Source organism: Lepisosteus platostomus, chromosome 1, assembly GCF_059453375.1.
Source record: "Lepisosteus platostomus isolate fLepPlt1 chromosome 1, fLepPlt1.hap1, whole genome shotgun sequence".
Lineage (NCBI taxonomy): Eukaryota > Metazoa > Chordata > Actinopteri > Semionotiformes > Lepisosteidae > Lepisosteus > Lepisosteus platostomus.
In genome coordinates, this window is record NC_142611.1 from 65,473,397 (window position 1) to 65,492,489 (window position 19,093).

The 19,093-nt window shown below is 47.2% G+C and overlaps 1 protein-coding gene and 1 long non-coding RNA gene across 6 annotated transcripts in view; one reads left to right on the forward strand and one right to left on the reverse strand.

The window, feature by feature from the left end:
* The window catches only part of lrp1aa (low density lipoprotein receptor-related protein 1Aa), a 180,466-nt gene that overhangs the window by 35,240 nt on the left and 126,133 nt on the right, over positions 1 to 19,093 (forward strand). For all 5 annotated transcript variants that reach the window (XM_088633603.1, XM_088633605.1, XM_088633606.1 and 2 more), the window contains exon 3: positions 16,720 to 16,857. In XM_088633603.1, coding sequence (XP_088489729.1) covers positions 16,720 to 16,857 — 138 coding nt within the window. The remainder of the gene's footprint in view (positions 1 to 16,719; positions 16,858 to 19,093) is intronic.
* LOC148678481 (uncharacterized) lies at positions 6,220 to 13,325 on the reverse strand. Its single transcript, XR_015939179.1, has 2 exons — positions 12,238 to 13,325; positions 6,220 to 6,779 (listed from the first exon to the last, which is right to left on the reverse strand). It is a non-coding gene; the product is annotated as an uncharacterized LOC148678481 (long non-coding RNA).

Consider the following 19,093-nt stretch of genomic DNA (forward strand, 5'->3'; position numbering starts at 1 on the left):
TCATTTGAGAATGAGTTATGACTACTTTATCTAAAACCTTCTGAAATCTGAATTCCCCATGTTCCCTTTATACCCATTACTGTTTTTACTTGTTCAAAATCTTTAACCAGCTGGTAAACAAGGCAATCTGTGATGAATCTCCCTGGAATCCTGCTGCCATACACCTTGTTAAGTCCTGATTATTGTTTCTATAACCTGCGGTAGAAGACATTTTGGCCTGAAATTACCTGGTTCAGTTTTGTCAGCCTTTTCATGGATGGAAGCTACATTAGCGATTTTCCAGACACCGGGTGTCGCCCCCTGTCCTCGTCCTCGAAAGAATTTTGCTGCCAGTCTGCGAATAACACCTCTTGTTTATTTATTTGCGATTGCTCGAATCCCAGGCACTGTTTATCCTAAGTGTCTCTTGGTTGCAGCCGTTTTGTGGACTAATCATATTTAATTACATGACATCGCCTCTCTCTCTCTCTCTCTCTGCCTCGATTTATCTTCTCATTGCGTGGATGTTAGTGAGACAGGCCTATCTGCCAGTCTGCTTCTGCCAGCAGGTCTAACTGCTGCAATAAAATCTGTCCTACAGAGCTGGGTGAGGACTGAGGTGCCCTTAAACTCCATTTGTCTTCACTTACAGAAATGCGTAATGGAAAGAAATGTGGCCATGAGGTGCAATTCCAATTGATTTGCTTCAAAAGCTCGAAGAGGGAGTGCAGCAGCCTTTTCTGGACTTAAAAATCCAGGGAATTAGCTGGTTGTTCTTTTTACTGTCAGCGTGAGCTCCCGTTGCTTTTTTGGAGAGTTACTGCGATCTCCTCTTCTTTTTCTCTTAAAGGGGAAGAAGAATGTTTTTTTTTTTTACTTGAATTTGCCTGGGCTACCAGCTGCCTTTTAACTTTCCCCCTCCTGTCAGAAAAAAACCCCAAAGAAAGAATTCAGGGTTCCCAGATGTGAAAACTGCCTGCAGATGATTTTTCGCGAGCGGGAGAGGCCTTTTCTAAGACGGTTCCTCCTCTTGCAGAGCTCCAGATCCCTGCTCGCACAGGAAGTATTGCAGACGCAGTTTAAAAAAAAAAAAGTGAATAGAAAACCTGCTATTGAAATTCCTCGTCATTAGCTCTCCAACTTCGGTTGTTTGTCAGCGGCGCGGGGATAAAGGAGCAGATTTTAATGTGCTACAGGCTGTGTTTCAGCAGGGAAGCTGAACTTCTTTTGTGAAAATCCAGGCCAGCCACGCAAGGAGCTCAAAATCTTTTTTTTTTCTTTGCTTTAGTTTTCGTACTCTGTGAATCCAAGGAGCAGAACCACTTTCAACACTGCTGCTGGATAATTTGAGTACCTACAAGGAGTGGCTCTCATTATTCCATTATTAACAACTGTAAATGCAATAACCTTGGTGGGTATCATACCTGAATATTAAGTCTACGGTATTCTTACTTTTTATTTTTTGTGTTTTAAATTCAGAGTATTTTGGGGGAGTAATGACTCTTTTAGATCTGAATTGTCCCTTTCGTTATTGAAACACTTGTATATTTGGTTCATGGAAAGTCCGGTAATTTACTTGCAAGACTTACTTTTTGATTTCGTGATGTTTTGTATATTTTACGGTCTTCTTCCTCTTCCCCCTTATGCTCAGAGGTTAGAGGTATAAACTAGCACCTGGCTAAGTCTGTTTGAGGCACAGCTTGTGTCCAGAATGTGCAGAATAACCGTACCCAATAAATAACAACAAGTTAAAACACTGTTCTCTGAGTATGCCTCAGACACGACCCCACAGAGAGAACAGGTCTCCTGTTGTTTGTTGCTCAGGTCCAGGATGGAGGCCTGACAGGAAGACGTCAGCCATTCCCAATAGATTTTTGTGATTTTCCTCCCACTGCATGATTTTCTCCAATGAATGGAGCCTCTCTGCGAGCCGCATCACGCAGCTCCCCAACTATTAAACCTCCGGTTTTGTTCCTGAATCTAACCGTGTCGGAGTAGGCCTTCTGGGGAGAGCATGATAAGCCATTTCAGTCTCGGCCTCCGTAACAGTTAACCTAATAAACAGGAGAAAAAATGTCGCCAACAGGCGCAATTCCATTGTTATCCCAACAAAAGACAAGCAGTTCAGTCAGCCGGGGTTTTTTCTGATTCACACAACAATACCGACTGAAATACTGTCGTATTATTATATTTGTATAAAATGGCATCCTTAAAGTCAGTCGTGTGTTACACCAATAGAGTGGGGAACTGGTTTTTGGATGATAAATAACAAAAGAAGAAAGATCCCTGATGCAGGTGAGGGTACAGAATGATGTGACTTCGGACTTTACGGTGTAACGGGCCCCATTCACCTGTAAGGCTGTGTTGGTCTGCTATGCTGTACAGCAGCTGAGGTGCTTGGGACACAGATGTGGACTTGAACACACCTGGAGGCAGAGCCTCTGTGTTAACCCTCTGCATGTGATGTCTGGTGCTGTCCCAGGGTATGTTCCTGATCTAGGAGGTATGTAACAAATGTTAGTTGTTCTTTCTAAATTGAAAAGACAAATAAACCTTCTCATTGTAGGAGAACGGAAGAGAAATTTCTTCTTTTTTTTAATGAAAAGAGCTGTTTTATACAGAAGTGCATTGCTACCACCAAGGAAAAAACATATTTTGTATGTTATCTTGTAATTATGAGCAAATCTTATTAGGTACAATATTTCTTGTTTAAGTATACATGCGAATGTCTGCATGCTTTTTCTGATTGTGTTCACATTAACTTGAACTTTATTGCCATATGTAACTGGTACAATGGAATTCTTTCTTACAGAAAGTCTCTCGATTGTTAAAACAAGTGCAAAAACACAAAGTGCAGACAGTGTGTCAAGACAATATACAAACAAACAGTAGACAATGTACAAGTAAACAAGTAAACAGTTTGAATGTAAACAATACAGACGTGTAAACAATGACTGGAGATGTGCAATAAATAAGAACTCATAATGAGGTAGGGTATATTAGGGTATACATTAGGGTAAGAAGTGTAACATTTTGATTATGGATAAACCCCAGTCGAAAGTTAGTCCTTGCGCATTCTGTGGCGTTGGACACCCCACAGTTCCTTGATGGTAACAATTCACCTCTGTATTTTAACACCAGATGGGAAAAGGTGAAAGGTAGCAGTAGCAAGGTGGAAGACACAGAGGGCTGCATTGTAATACAGGTTGGGACAGGATGGTAAATGGAGCCCAGAGAGCCTGTCGAGTAGCAGCCGTTAGAAACCGTGGGAGGATTAGGTACAGGTACAGGCACAGGCAGGGGCTGGGCTTAAGTCTTCACAGTCAGCTCCCTCCACCATGACCTAAACCATGGCTTAAACCGCAGGGCTGAAGTATTGTCTGCGTTTAGCGTGTAGCACAAGGCTGGTCATTGCCCTTTCTGCAGGGGGTATCCCCTTCCTAGAGAGCGGTCCTTTCACTGTCAGTTCATGTGATTCCCCCGCCAGTTCAATCTCAATGCTTCTAGCCAGCATCCCAGTCTTGGCAGATGTCTCCTGACCTCAAGCCACTGAGGGATCGCTTTTTTGAAGAAATAAACTCACCTGAGGCAGGATGACTTATTGAAAAATGATCCAGAGCCGCAGTGGGGGGCTTGCTTTGACTCGGGCCCGGCAGTAATAGTACGGACCAGGTTTTAAAAAAAGAACTGAGGAAAGAGAGCCCTGTCCGTCTGTAATATTTTGTCTTTGACACCCAGTGGGAAAGAGGGATAGTGCTCTGTGCCATCTGGCTAGGCTAGTTTATATTGGTCAAGCTGGATGGCTTCTGAAGCTCTCCTAAACTGGTCCCTCCGGGTGATAAGTACTGAGAGCAAACAGGTGAGGAATTACTGCTGAGCCTTGGCGTGAGGCTTGGTGAGCTGTGGTCATCATGTAGTGTGAGACCCTGCTCATGGAGAGTCTGTCCAGTCGTGTTCTTGGCTTGGTGAGCTGTGGTCATCATGTAGTGTGAGACCCTGCCCATGGAGAGTCTGTCCAGTCTTGTCCTTGGCTTGGTGAGCTGTGCTCATCATGTAGTGTGAGACCCTGCCCATGAAGAGTCTGTCCAGTCTTGTCCTTGGCTTGGTGAGCTGTGGTCATCATGTAGTGTGAGACCCTGCCCATGGAGAGTCTGTCCAGTCTTGTCCTTGGCTTGATGAGCTGTGCTCATCATGTAGTGTGAGACCCTGCCCATGGAGAGTCTGTCCAGTCTTGTCCTTGGCTTGATGAGCTGTGGTCTATTCTTGTTTGCTAGTTTTCTTCTTGGTCCAGCCTTCCGCAGAGCAGCTTAGTGCAGCCTGGAGTGCAGCAGCTGACTCTGCTCATCTCCCAGTGTTGGCTTGTTTGGAGCTTTTCTGTTGGCTGACTAGTGGACAAACAGCAGCCGCTGACCAAGAGAATCTCGAATTAGCCAAGGAGGGGGGAAGGGGGCAGCACTAGTTCCTCTCAAGAAAATACTCTTCAGTATTTGTCATGCCCTACAGAGGGGAAAGGTGTGTGTGGCATGTAACCCCCTTGGCGACATGTGGAGTTTTCAGTGTGAGTGAAATCAGAAACCGTCTTGTGATTGTTTACTGTATTGAGTGTGTATGTGTGTCAGGGAGTAGCTGATAAAATTCACGAAAGCAGAGAAATTTGATGCAGCAGTGGCTGACACTGAAGCGATGATTCAGATGGAACTGAGGTGCTGCAGGGGTGGTGTGTGTGTGTGTGTGAGGGGGTGTTAATTTGCTTTCCTGTTTTGTTTCTTCCTCCAGCTTGCCTGAATAGCACTAGCCAGCCTGGGTTTTGTTTCCAAAAAGCACTGAGTTTCCTTTACCTTAGAATGTGCCAATGACCTACTTTACTGCGAGCCAGCGAGGGAAGTTACTTCACAATCCTGGCGTTGCAAAGGGAGTTTTTGATTCTCTCTATGCAAATTCAATTATATATTAATTGCATTATTTTATTTAGTCTTTTATCTTCCCCCCCCCTCCCTTTCTCCCCAGAAATGCTCTTTCTTTCATGGCAGGATTTCTTCTCTCAGACCAGTTTTTCCATATGGATTTTCTGGAGGGGAGGTTGTGTTTTCATGGTGAGGCTCCATAGGAGGCTCTGCCTGCTGGCGAGCTTGAATCTGCTGTTGTGTGGAGCGACTGGTGATAGAAGGCCGAAGCTCGGAGCCTTGCAGAAGGCCGACGGCCCGCTCTTGTTTTTCCAGGTTTAGCTGGGGCTGGATTTTGGTTGCCTGAGCTGAGACCAGGTAGGGTCAGTGACGAGGAGTAAGACGTAGTGCGTTTGGGGTGGCACGGTGGCGTGGTGTTTTGCATCACAATCTCACAGCGCTGGGTCCTTGGTCCAGCTCCAGGCCAGGGGTGCTGTCTGTGTGGAGTTCATATGTTCTCCCTGTGTTAGTGTGGGTTTCCTCCCACTGCCAAAATGCTAGTAGGCTAATTGGCTTCTGGGAAAATTGACACACGTGTGTGTGTGTGTGTCTGTCTGTGTGTGTGTGTATGTCTGTGTGTGCCCTGTGATGAGGGTGTATCTTGTCTTGCACCTTTTGCTTGCTGGGGTAGGCTCCAGCTCCCCCTGTACTGGATATAATGGGTGGACGGACAAGAAGTTTGGTGAGAGAACAGGATGCCTCTAATTGATGGAAATGTAGGTAGTGTGGGATTGTGAATAAAGAAGGAACATACTCTTGAAATTGGAAGACCTTATGCTCTCCTCACCGAGGTGCTGCACTGTAGCCCGATGACATTGCATTGCTGCAGCTCAGTAAGGCTGGGCCTGGTCAGTTCTGGGGTGGGAGACTTAGTGCTGTAGGAGGTGCCATCTTTCGGATATGATGTTAAACAGAGGTAATGGCACCTTGGTCATTAGAGATCCCATGGCACTGTTCAAGGAGCAGGGTGGTAAACAACTCGAACATGCAAATGGTTATAAACTGCCAGATGGGCCAAATAGCCTCCTTATTTGTAAATGTTTGGCTGCTGTGGAGTGGGGCTGCTGCTGCAGAATGGCTGCTGTGTGGAATCCAGCCGATCTTTGAAACTTTCTTTCCTATTCCCAGTCCTTCCATTACTCATAGCCGGTTCATCCTGTGGAGTTGGGGCCTCAAACCCTTGACCAGAGAGCATGCAGACTCCACACAGAAGGCACTGCAGCTCTATAGTTGAACCACAGACCCAAGAGCTGTGAGGCAGCAGCAGGCCATTGTGTCACACCAATTCAGCCTGTAGTACAGTATTAAATTAGGTTTTATTTCAAATACATTTTTCAAAGAATTCAAAGCACTGTACAGTAGGGCCACCTTCATCAAATCAGAAAAAATAAACATGGCAAGTTTGTTGTAGCTCTTTGGTGGGTCAACACCGGAGACTTGTAGTCAAGCACAGTCTTACCCTGAGAGTGGACTGCTGTTATCCTGCAGGAGTTGGTCAGTCCTATAGACAACAATCCCACCCATTTATCTGCACAGAGCAGACATGGCCTGGAAGGAAAGAGTTACGGTTCAAGTAAGGAAAAAAGGAAAAACAGTTCCCTGGAACATGTTTAACTGGAAACATTTGGATGCAGGGCAAAAAAGGAATTGGAAACTATTCCCTGGGCCTACTCTGAATCTGAACAGAATTTTCGGAGTGTGGTATTTGCTCAGCGTCGATGATTAATCTCAGTGCTTCAGCGCCGCATGCTCGCTGGGTCTCTCAGTCAGCAGGGTGGATTGCGGCTGTCCGAGGTCCTTCTGCTTCACAGACGAGCCCGAGGGAAGGAACTGGAAAAGTTAAGAGGTAGCCCAGGTCTAGAAAGTGGAAAATCAATAGTTCGGTTCAAGCTTTATTATGCTTTGGGGGACATTTCCTTTACAGCACAGTCCAGAACAACAATAACAACAAGGAAGACAAACATTACCAACAGAGAAGACGGTAAAATGCTGTGACAGGAGATGAGAGGGTTACTTTACATTGTTTGAGAGTGATTATTGCAGTGGGAATGAAAGACTTCCTGAGCCTGTTACTTTTACACCTGCAGACACAGAGGCGTCTCCCAGGTGGGAGCAGTGGGAATTCACAATGGAGGGGGTGAGACACGCGCTCCATAATGCTCTCAGCTTCTTTATGACCTTTTGTTTGTAGGGGATATTTAGGTTGATTTGATTGGCCCCCAATTATTTCACTGCTTGCTTTCATTGAATTTTCCCAGCCTTTTAAAAATAACGATACTGATGTTGGTGGCAAACGAAACAGCATGTTAAGACACTTTCAACAAATGACTTCTAGGAAAGTGTTAAAATAGTTCTATCTTGAGTTTCCTCAGACAAACGTCTGTGTGGGCCTTTTTTATAAACCCTGTAACAACATATGTCCTGTCTTAGGTTTTTCTGTCTCACCCGTCCCAGGTGCTTGTAGCATTATGTAGTTACTGACGATGTCCACAGGCTGACTGTTAAGTGCAGCCAACAGGTTGGAGGGGTGTTGCATCTTTCCTAAAATCAGTGACTAGTTCCTTTGTTTTCAAGGCATTTAACTTCAAAGAGAACTCATCATTTGGAATGGGCCCATGATGATTTTCTGGGTGCTTTAATAAGATGGCCAGGGCTGTGTCATCAGTATATTGAATGAGATGTCTCTCTGTATGTTCACTGTTAATATCATTAGTGTACTAAATGTACAGCAGGGGGAACATCACACAGGCCCGGTGGAGTGTAGCGAATGTCAGATAACCATTTCCCCCATCTGTCCTCCTGAGCCCTGTTTGTTAAGAAGTTTAGGACCCGTTTCATCAAGTTACTCTTTAAACTGCAGCTCTTCAAGAGTGTCTGTGCAGGTTATGAAAATAATGATTTTCATCCTCATAAACGCGCTCTCGGGGATGAAGCAGGCGGCCTGGGAGGTACTGCTGCCACTTCGCAGCTACAGGGTCCTGGGTTCGATCCCGGATGTGGAGTTGGCATGCTCTTCCCTGTGTCCTTGAGGACTGATGGGTGGGATTTGCAGGATGGGGTAAAGTGGAGTTGAGGGGCTTCTGGACTGTGGGACAACTCCTGCCTCTGGTCAACTCCTGCCAGCGTGTGAGTCTGCTGCCTGAGCCCAGGGCCCCTGGGGGCTCTCTGCCTTGCTTGGGTCAGCTGGGATTTTCACAGCATGTGCCACCCTGGCACTGGAGCCCTGCCCAGCGGTCTGTCTGCCCTCCCTCACCTTTTCGATCCTTATCTCTAACCCTCCTGCCCTCTCCAAGGCCGAGCTCCTCCTCCCTGTGCTTTAATCTCTTTGCCGTTTCATCTCCCTAAAGGTGGCAGCCCTTGCATTGTCTCCGTGCAGCCTGCTCGCAGTTCTTTCTTTTCTCCCATGTGTCTGTGCCCTCCTCTCCTCCTTCCTCCTGTGTGCCCCGCTGCTCGCTCACGATCTGCCCTCCTCATCCTCTTGCGTGCTCCTTCGGTCACTCCATCTGTGGGGCAGGCACCGGGTGAGAGTCTGGGGCTGGTGGATTCAGCACGGTGTCATGCAGGACACGTGGGGCCCCGGAGCACTCCAGAGAACAGCCGAACACTTTTAAAAGTCTCTGAAGGGGTGAGGGAAGAAGGGACGCAGCTGGGAGTTGGGGTGGTCATCAGCTGTTGGCCAAGAAAGCGAACCAAATCTACAAACTTTTAAAGGGGAATCTCAGTCCCAATTTTTCAGACCCGTTATTAAATCTCAGTAAGAACATAAATTAATTGATGCTATAGAAAAAAATGATTGATTTCGAATTATGCACAAAATCGTGAACTTAGTGGAAGTACTGCAAGTCGCCAAGTTGTTACGAACTGTTATCCACAAATTGAGACGTGACGTGGCCCTTCCTGCTCACTAGTTACTGTAGTGAGTAATGGAATGTGATGTACGAGCGAATAAGTACAGGTTGTGCAGCAGATATTTCACCGCAGAAATGTTCCAATGTGATCTGCATGCAGAGTTGACAGGTTACTGGAAATGTTGTCGCCTTGTTCCGAGTCGCAGAACAGGGGGCTGCACATACCTGTAAATGTCAGCTATTTTGTGATGTAAATTGGAGCTTCTACAAGTTACTGTGTACATCTCACTTTTATCGTGGTTTGAAATGCGCTCATCAAAGCTCATTCTTTCTAACCCCAAAATGTGAAGATAGCGCTGCAGTTCCCCTGTATGTTCTCTCCAAAACATCTGCTTTGAAACCATTTCCACTTGTAATCCCCCCCCCCCCCAACCCACGGGTGTAGAGGAGGACATGTGAGCTTTTTTGGGATTTGCTTCAGACTGCTTCTAATCTGTCACCAGCTTCATTGGGGATCCCTGTCTGTTGGGGTTCAACTGATAAAAAAACATATGCACTTTTCAAGGGGTCCTCCACTCTATTCCCAATCCTTCCATTACTCGTAGCCGCTTTCATACTGCTCTACTAAGCTTCTGGTTCAATAAAAAGGGAGCAGCTTCAGGATGCTGTTGGAAGAGGGGTGCCTCTGCCAGAACCGGCTGGTGCTGGCTCCGATATCACTCTTGGTTGTGGAACTGGCTGGTCCCCTGGGTCTCTGTGTGCCTCCGGCCCTGTTGCTCAGTGGGTCCAACGCTTCAAAACAGGAAATATGCCGGTGGAGATGCGAGCAGATTTAGTGCTTTTTACCAAGAGGGGGTGCTTGCTTGCCTTCCCGAATCAGTTTCGGACCTGTCGCAGTCAGTTTTCGCCACTCCCGGGAGTCCAGGGAGAGGAGAGCTCAGACAGGATCAGCACCAGCGCAGACAGGAGAGCGCCGCTGCACTCACTGCCTGCAGAGCTCAGGCCACTCCCTGCCCAGGCCTGCAGACTGCAGGTGCGGCGGGGCTCTGCTTCCGGGAGCTCTCGGAGCCGGCCTGCAGCTCGCCCGCTTCTGGGAAGCAAGACCCGTGAAGAGGAAATCGTGTCTTGCCAAGCAAGGAAAAAAAAAAACCCCACACACTTTCAAAAACCGTCACTTAAATAAGAAGCAAAACAGCCGCCCGTCCTTCAGGCTGCGCAAGCAAGCAAAGAGGTGGAAAAAAATAATTTGTTACACAGTGGAACATTTTCATTAGCTCTTGACAGCAGTTAAATCAGATTTCGAATCTGTGCGGACCCCCGAAGCTGGAGGATAAATGTCCTCCTTTATACCAAGGAGCAGAGCGTGGCAGGGAATTAAAATTGAAGGTCATTATATAACCACAACAGTGACCCCAGGGGAGGAAGGAGAAGGAGGCGGTGGGGGTGTGGCCTGTCTGCTAGCCAGGACCAGATGCAGGAGGCCCTGATGGCCATGCCGAGATGAGATATTAACCCTGTTCTGGTCCGGTGGGCTCATTCCCTGCTCCAGTAATCCCTGTCTTTGTCAGCTCAAACACTACTATTGCTCCCTGGGTCTTGGCCAGAAGAATAGAGAGAGGCTTTATTGAGAAAAGAGATTGCTTTTGGAATGGATATTACTTTTGTCAGGGTTTCAGAACTATTGAACTATTGCTCTTGTTCTTTATGCTGTTTCCTCCCTGTCCTCCTGTCCATATTTATTTAGCGGGATAATTACAATCCAGGCCTTTATAGCTGACAATGCGCAGTTGTTTTAGTAGTGCTTCAAAGTCGCAATCTCTCGCACATGGCTTTGTGGCCCAATTTCTCCCAGGGTGCCCATCTTGACACATGATAAGATCCTGGCTAATGTACTTGATGTGAGACTCGAGATACAATTTTAATTAATGAAAAATATTTTTTTTTAATTTAGAGATTAAAACAAAACCATTTTACATATAAACCACCATTATTCAGCCTTACTTTTACAGTACACTTTCGACTGTACATCACAACAGAAAATGGTCTATTCCTGTTTGTTTCCCTAGTGTTTTACGATTATATAACTTTTAAACAAAAATATATACATCCAAAATGAGGACGATGTATACATTTATGTATAATACAGGGTGTATAACGCTGCCCTAGGCTAGGACTGTTAGCCCTTCAGTTGCTCGTCTATGGACAGCATGTTGCTCCATTGTACTTTTTGGACAATCAGTCTGTATAAACCTATGCACATTTTGCACACATTATATTGTTTTTACAGTGACTATGATCATCACATTTTGCACACACTTATGTATTTATTTATTTTGATTTATTTTGTTGTCTTTTGTTTTATAACTATTCTGATGTCTGTTTTTGCTTGTCTTGGGCTGGACTGCTGTGACACATCAGTTTCCCTACGGGATTAATAAAGTATTATCTATCTATCAATATGAAGAGGGAGGAGACTATATAAATGTACCTTATTGAAATGATGATTTCTAAGGGTGTAGAAAGTGAATGACATAAATGCAGTTGGCCCACGAGAAGGAACTCCTTATTCTTTTTTTTCCCCCACTAAGCTGCCTGAAGCTTTGACTTCCAGTCTCTTGATTTGTAAGTCATGATCAATACACGCCCCACCAGTAGCGAACAGTGTTTTGCCAGAGTGGAGCCAGCACCCCTAGATCAATAGATTTAGAACTGGTTGGTTCTTGTTGAGCACCACAGGATCAATCCAGTGACTGCACGCCGTGCTGGAGGAGCGCTGTGCGTATTACCGAGGAAAGGTAGCGAGACGACCTTACCAAGGCTCTCCCCAGCATTTATTATCACCATTAAGTGATCAGCGAGTTCATTAGAATAATACAATTATCATGATTAGCCGCACTAATAGGTTTTCAGGATGTAATTTACTGTATTCTGTGATGCATGAAACGTTCCCCCTCGTACCCTCTCTGCAGAGAGGGCTTTGCCCACTGTGCTTTGTGTCTTAATAACCTGCTTCTGCTGCACTGCTAGGCAAGGGTGAAATTAAAAGGCTGGATATGACACAAATTTGAAGGGAAAAAGTGAAACTGTAAATCTGAGGGTTGTGAAAGTATTATAATTTTCTCTGTACAGTTCTGAGATCTTAGTTTAAGTGGCGGTGAAATAATGGGAACGCAGAAATAGCTGAACCTGTAAAGCCTGTTTCAGCGGGTGGATGAGCAGAGACTTGCTTTATGATCGCTGAGAAGCTGGCTGGTGGTTTGGACGTACAGTAATGTGGTATGAAGTCAGCACCGACCCACTGGAGATCAAAGTGATCTTCTGCATTTATCAGTAGTGCAGAGCACGGGACTTGTGTTCTGTATTACTAACTGCTAACTTATCTGAGTGACGGTTTTATGTTGCCAGGTATGTTGCTGGTGCCGTTCGGGTGATGTGTCTCGCTCCAGGGAAAGAGAGCAGTGTCTTACCTGGGATTTGATCCCACGGTCTTCAAGCGAGTCCAAAGCCCACAGCATTCCTCCACAGTTCCAGCCCCCTGTGCTCACAGTCAGCACTGCAGATGGCTTGTTCCTTCTGCCGGTACGCGTTGAGGCTCAGTGCTTGGGTCAGGAACAGCCTCCAGCAAACACAGTTCCATCTCCTACCAGCTGTCACTGTCATGTGACTCCTGGCCATTGGCTACCCAGCAGGTTTTGAATCATGTTCATAAGAACATAAAAAAAGAAAGGCAAGAAGCTTGAGGGGGCTGTTTGACTCTTCTGCCTCTTTGCTCGGCAGTGGGGGACCAATTTGACAAGTCGGCATCAGTTTGTTCCAGATCCCCCACACTTCGTTTCCACTCGATTTCCTCTTGTGTGCCATGGTTCGTGTTTCACTGTGGATCCCGAAGAAGTCCACTGGGTTGGCTTGATCAATTCTCAACCTCTGAGAATTTGGACCACTTCCAAAGTCAAGATCAGGAAGACTCTTGTACCTCTCCTCTGTGATGGCTGACATGGCAGCCTGGTTCTTTCTAATTGTGGCCTGCTCATATTTGCTGTGCTTAGGAAATTGGCACTTACTGTACAATAAGGTTATTGTCCAGGACAGTGCAAATCCCTTCTTGTGCAGTTTTTAAAACCGTGATAGTTACCTGTATAATCGACGTGCAGACAGTGCATTCAGGGAATAATCCCGGGGGAAGGCGTCTGTTTTTTTTCCTTAAAAGCCTGTTTATAATTTGCTTGTGTTTATTGTAAATACATGAGCTTCCCGTGAATCTGTGAAGAGCCTTGTACTGAGTCATTTTTCAGCAGCTTGTCCGTTGATGTGGTTGTGAAACCGATGCGGTCGTAGATTCCGGACAGTCCAGTCCCTGGAGTTTGCAGGCAGCCGTGACTGCTTTGACGGCATGGCGTTGAGACAGGACGCTCTCCAAGAAGCAGGCTTCTCTCTCTGCTGTCCTGCCTGCCCTGTTTTTCCGATTGCCCTAACCCCTTCCCAGTGCTGAGTCGTGCTAGGCGTGTTCAGACGCACCCCGGGCTGCAAGAGGAGGCTATTTTCTGCTCCGTCAGTCTCCCAGGAGCACAGGGGTGTGTGTGCGCAATTGCTAGGGCAGCCATTCCTCTCCAGGCCAGCCCCATGCATGGGATTTGGTGACAGCGCAGGAAGGAATAGGCTGCCATGTGTCTCAATGAGCCGTCGCTAATAGAGAGACAATGATTTCCTGAAAACCAGAAGGGGTCACAAGGGCAGTGGAAATGTGCTGCTGCCTTTCCCCCAGAACACGAAACGGTCTTTGTTTCGCTGCAGTCTTGTTCAAGCTCGCTTGTGCACCTCCTGTGCCGCGTTTTGTAGTGTTCCGGTCCCCTGTTTCGGGAGCGCCGTGTGAGCAGTCCGCTGCTACCTGCTCTGGGGCTCCTGAGTGTGCCACCTGGCCTCCACACGGGCCGTGTTTTCAATTGGCAGCAGTGCAGATTGGGGATTGCTGAAGTGCTTGTGAGGCGCGAGAGGATTGGGTTTCTGTTCTTCCTGTCTCTGGGCCAGTAAGTGATGTCACCCTGGGGGGTGGGGGATGTGAAAATCTGTGCAGGGCTCTCCTTGGGCAGGTGCCGCTTGCCATGCTGCTGTGGAAAGTGGTGGGAATATCACTGGATTTGCTGGGACAGGTGTCTGGGCTCCCCCACACCCCCAGATGGCTCTTTGCAGGCCTGCCAGGGCAGGGATAAAAACACCAAGCTGATCCAGATAGGTTGAATGGGAAAACAGGGTCCCATTGGAGCCTGGTCATGGGGTACAGTCAGCCCTGTCAACAAACAGATGCCCCTTCTCACCATATTGGGCACATTTATAACCCCACCAATTGTGTGGAGAGTTACGTATGGAAATAAGTACCTCTTACGTAAATGCACCTGTGTATGTTGTGAATTATATGTTACAAATAGCACGTTTTCCCCTCCATTAGTGTGATGCTAATGGCACTTTAAAGGTGAAGAGTAACGAAAGATACATGTGGGAAGCCCTGTGGCACCGATATGAATCATGCAGAATCAGCAGAAGAGCAGACGCCTCTCTTCCCAGAAACCGCGGATGAACTGAAGGAACCCACTCCTGGCAGGAACATTTTTAATTTTCTGTTTTATTTATTTAACCCCCCCCCACGCTCCATAGGAACAACTTAGACGGGTTAATTCAAATGAGACTCCAGAGCCGGAAATAATATTGAGCTAGATTAAATAAGTCCCAGCAGTTAGAGAGCTCTCAGTGATTTTGCGCCTGTACTATAGCAGCTTAGTGGCAGTAAGATTGTTTGGCAATTCGTTCTGTAGTGAGAATGTCACTCATGCTTCTCGTGGATACTTACTGCCTGCTCGTTTGAGTTTGTTAATCAGCTTTTACGGCACACAGGCCTCCTTGTTTTCTGTGCTGCTTTTGTTTTTACACTTTAATGCTTCTTTAAAGCATCCTGTCTGAAACTGCAGAGGCGGATAACTGTAATTATCATAACTGCATAACACAGTAAACCCCTCTCCACACCAAAAAAATATCTAAAACATGAAGGTCTTTGTAAGAAAGCACAGAATCTAAATTGTACATTGCTCCCCAGTCACAATTGTTGTGGTTCCAAATAAGAACTCCAAGCAGCTGTTAAGACCAGACTTGCATTGTCAAGAGAACCACCGTTGTCAGGTATTCTCAGCAAGCAAGAGAGCAGAGCGATCTTCTGAAAAATGCCATGTTTGTTTATGAATGTGGTTTGTGGCGCTTGTACAGTTTCTAAAAGCCATGGGATTAGTCTTCTGTTGAGAACTCCTTTGTTCTCTCACTCTGACCTGTGTGCTGAAGCCAGTGACAGCGCCCCCTACTGGCTGTGAGCTACCATGCAGTCCCCCCCCCCAAAAAAAATAAAAATGCATCTGTTTGGAGGACTGGAGGAGAAACTCCCTGCAGCGTTGATGTCGTTACTGCACTTCAGTTCGGCAGTGATTAAAGGGGTGGGGTGGTGAGGCGGTTTTCAAAAGCTGCGCGGTCTGCCTCCCAGTTGTGTTTACCCGGTGATGGTGTGGGTGTGGTTTTGGCAAGCTCGACAGTCGGCGCAGCTCCTGTTAGACCTGATCGTATCTCGGTGTAGAGAGCCGTGCCAGTGGCAGAACAAGGTGGAGCGCCGGCGCGGCGTTCTAGACATCGGTTAACGCTGGCCCTCCTCCAGATCGCTCAGATAGCGGCTGACTCATGTTGCTGCTAGCAGACAAGATCAAGGGCCGCATCCCCTCCCCCCGCCTCAGGTGCCTTCGCTGGGCTCTGAAATGCACTCCACCCTGGCAGCCGTCTCGGCGGCTGGCTGGTACGGTTTTGCGCGGTGGCAGGGCCCGTGAGCTCCCGATAGCTTTCGTGGTTTTGTCTTGTGATTCTTCTTGTGCACAGCAGCAGCGCCCGGCTGGGAGGTGCAGAAAAAGCCCCCAGCAGACCCTTGGTGCATGTGATTCAGGGCTATAGTAAACTAAGGCAGTCCTGAAAAAGCACAAAAAGGATGTCCACACCTTTGCAGCCAGAATGTTTTGATGGTAATAAAAGCATGCACTGTTATTCTTCTCTGTATTTTTCTTTAAAAAAGTATTATTCATAACCAAAATTGCATGCCCTGTCTTCTATTTATTCACTGTGGGCAAAGGCCTTTATCCAGGCCGACCTCTGCAGAGAGTAAGCTCTGTCCCTGACTGTGTGATCGCAGAGGATTTGCACTGCCTTTGTGGAGGAGACTTGTCTTGGGCTGGTCAGGAAAGCACAACACCAGGACTCATGTAGATGCAGTCAGTTAAGGACAAGTCACCTAGGTCTCGTTCAGGACAGGCTGTGCCCTTCTGGAGAGGCTCAATGAGTGAGAGCAGCCAAGCACCTGGACTCGTCAGGTCTGTGTTATTGCTTGGATATAAAAGAAACGTGGGCATCACACAAGGCGTTTGAAGGCTACATCACAACTGACCGGTAATGCTCAGACTGGCAGTGATTGATGAGCTCGTTCTCGGCGCATGGCCGTTATGATGCTTTTCCACTGCGTTGTTTGTTTTGCATTACAGGCAGAGGGAGTGTTTTCTGCTGTCTCTTCTCTGAGCTCCAAACTTGTGTACTCTGAGAAACCACCGAAGTGTTTGGAAGTATTTCCTTTGAGCCCGAGTGAAAAATGAGACTTCGGAGTTGTTGTTTTTTTTGACTGCTTTGAAGAAACTCGAAAGTCACATTTTTCCTCGGAGAACAAGCAGAGACCCGATTCGTAGATTCCCCCTGTGTCTCAGATGATGGGCAGACCCGGAAGGACTGTGTTTGGTTTCCATGCTTTTGTAGGCTGTTGCAGGTTTGCCCTAGCATTGCAGGCAAAAAAAAAACATGATAGTGATGCCAGATCTCGATAAAATCACTTTTCTCGCGCTGCAGGCCGATTCCTTCCTGATCCGCTCGACTGTGTCTTGCAGGTCCCCACAGCCGGGTGTCCAAGTGCCCTCCCAACGAGTACCAGTGCCTGGGCACGGAGCTGTGCATCCACCTCAGCAAGCTGTGCAACGGGGTCCACGACTGCTCCGACGGCTGGGACGAGGGGCCACACTGCCGAGGTAGGGCTGACGGGCGAGGGCGAGGGCGTGGCCATGGGTAGAGACAAGGGCAAGGGCTGTTTCCAGATACATGCCAGGTTTCTCCACCTGTGTGTGAGGAAAGAAATCGTTCTTGTTTGGCTTGATTCGGGCACAGCTGTTTTGATTGCCAGTTTTATTTTGTCAGTGCACTGGTGGGTTGGGGCACTGGTTTATCAGTGTAGTAGTGGACTGGGGCACTGGTGGATTGGGGCACTGGTGGATTGGGGCACTGGTTTGTCGGCGCACTGGTGGATTGGGGCACTGGTTTGTCGGGCACTGGTTCGTCGGCGCACTGGTGGATTGGGGCACTGGTTCGTTGGCGCACTGGTGGATTGGGGCACTGGTTCGCCGGTGCACTGGTTTGTTGTTGCACCGGTAGATTGGGGCACTGTTTTTTTGGATGTGGGTACAGGGTTAAATGGTCTGTTACAAAATTGTTACCTGTATTTTAATTTCCAGTGAGTGGATGGGGGATTAACTATTAGAGACAGTTCTGGGTGAAAAACCAGCTGAAAAAACCTGATCCTTTTGGTGTCTCAGGAGATTGTGAAGCTGTGAAACCTGCCAATTTGTGGAGGGCTTTCAGCCAAAGCACATTTTATTCATATCCCAGAAACAATTATCGGTTTACAGATCCCTTCTGATGTATTCATACCTGTGATGAAATAGGATAAAAAAACATAACAGAATGAGTTCCAGATTTAATGGTATATCTTTCCTAAAACAATTCTAAAAATGACTGTATTGTAAGTAGAATAGGCTTGCACAGAGTAAGGTTATGATTGATTAAATTTCAGCAAACAAGAGTCACATGTTTTCACGACTCTCTTTATTTCTGTGAATTCAATTGAACAGAAACTAACGTACTCTCTGGAACAATGTAGAGGCCTCAGAGGAGTTCCTGTTTCCCTGGGGTATAAAAGGAGGTGACACACAAGACGCGCATGTCATCATGGCTGAGGTCGAAGTACTCTCCAGAGACTGCATACAAATGATCACTGTCGTCCCCCAAAGCTGGTGTCCAGGGAATCTGGTCCTAGTTTCTGTTATGTTTTTGAGTTGCCTTCTCTGGCGTTTTGAACATCAAAATCGAATCTCGGTCATGTTCTTTTGCATTGTAGGTTAAAAAGATGGAGTAATTTTTTTAGTAAAAAAAAGAGTACCAAAGCAACTAGTACTTTGTGGCAGCGATCAGTCAGCAGTTTGATAAGGGGTGGTCTATATGTAGGCTTTCTCAGCAGAGTGAACCTAGCACTCTGTAGGGCAGGTGTTGTGTCCGTAGAACAGGGTTTTACAGGAGAGACTTCAATTGATTGGGCTGTCTTTATTTTCTGAAGTGTCTTACTAGGCAAGTGCATCCCTAGAAGAGCTTACAGAGTGTATAAATCAGACGTCACCGGCAATCAATCAACCAGTCATATAAAGCACCCAAATCCCTGGGCTGTTGTAGTGCAACGCACCTTGCTGCTGACTTTTGCATAAAATGTTTCTGGACTTTTTTAGAAGGGGCTGAAATGGATTTTTGGTTTCTAGCTTTGTTTGGGAATCAAGGCGTTTTAAAGCAAAGCAGAACGGCGCTCTTGAGTTTAAAGAGCCAGGCAGGTAGTGGTAACATTAACCCCATCTTGTGCCGCGTGGGCGTGTGGGAGTGAGCCCTTGAGCCCCAAGGACGGCGGTCGGACCGTGTGGAAATGTTGCAGGCTCGTGTGCGTGGAGCGTGGCGGGCTGCACAGCTCTCAGAAGGTGTTTCCTGATGGGAATCCGAGTTTCCCGTGGAGCTCCTAGGCAGTCGGACTCGGATTTCCAGCGGCGACGCTTTCCTGTGAGCTGTCAGAGACTCCTTCAGGGTGGGGGGGTGGGGTGGGGGTTGATTCACTGCCACTGACCGTGGCGCAGCCGATGGGGGTGTGCGTAAACCGCTCCACCCCGGCGTGTATGGACAGGTAGCGGGAGAGGAAATGGGGTGACTGCAGACAATGGGAGACGCAGGGGCAGACAGCCTGGCTCTTGAGCTTCACCTTTGGAAGCAGAGGTTGAAGGGAAATAGCTGCAGGCTAGTACTTCATTCCTGACTTGCAGTGAAGACGCTGTTCCGAGGAATGAATGACTCCTAGCCTGAGCACCCGAGGGCTGCAGGGAGCCTGATACTAAACTCCACCACGCTGTTTTGCCAGTGTCCAGTTTTTTTAGTTTGTATGTTGCATTTTTTCCCATC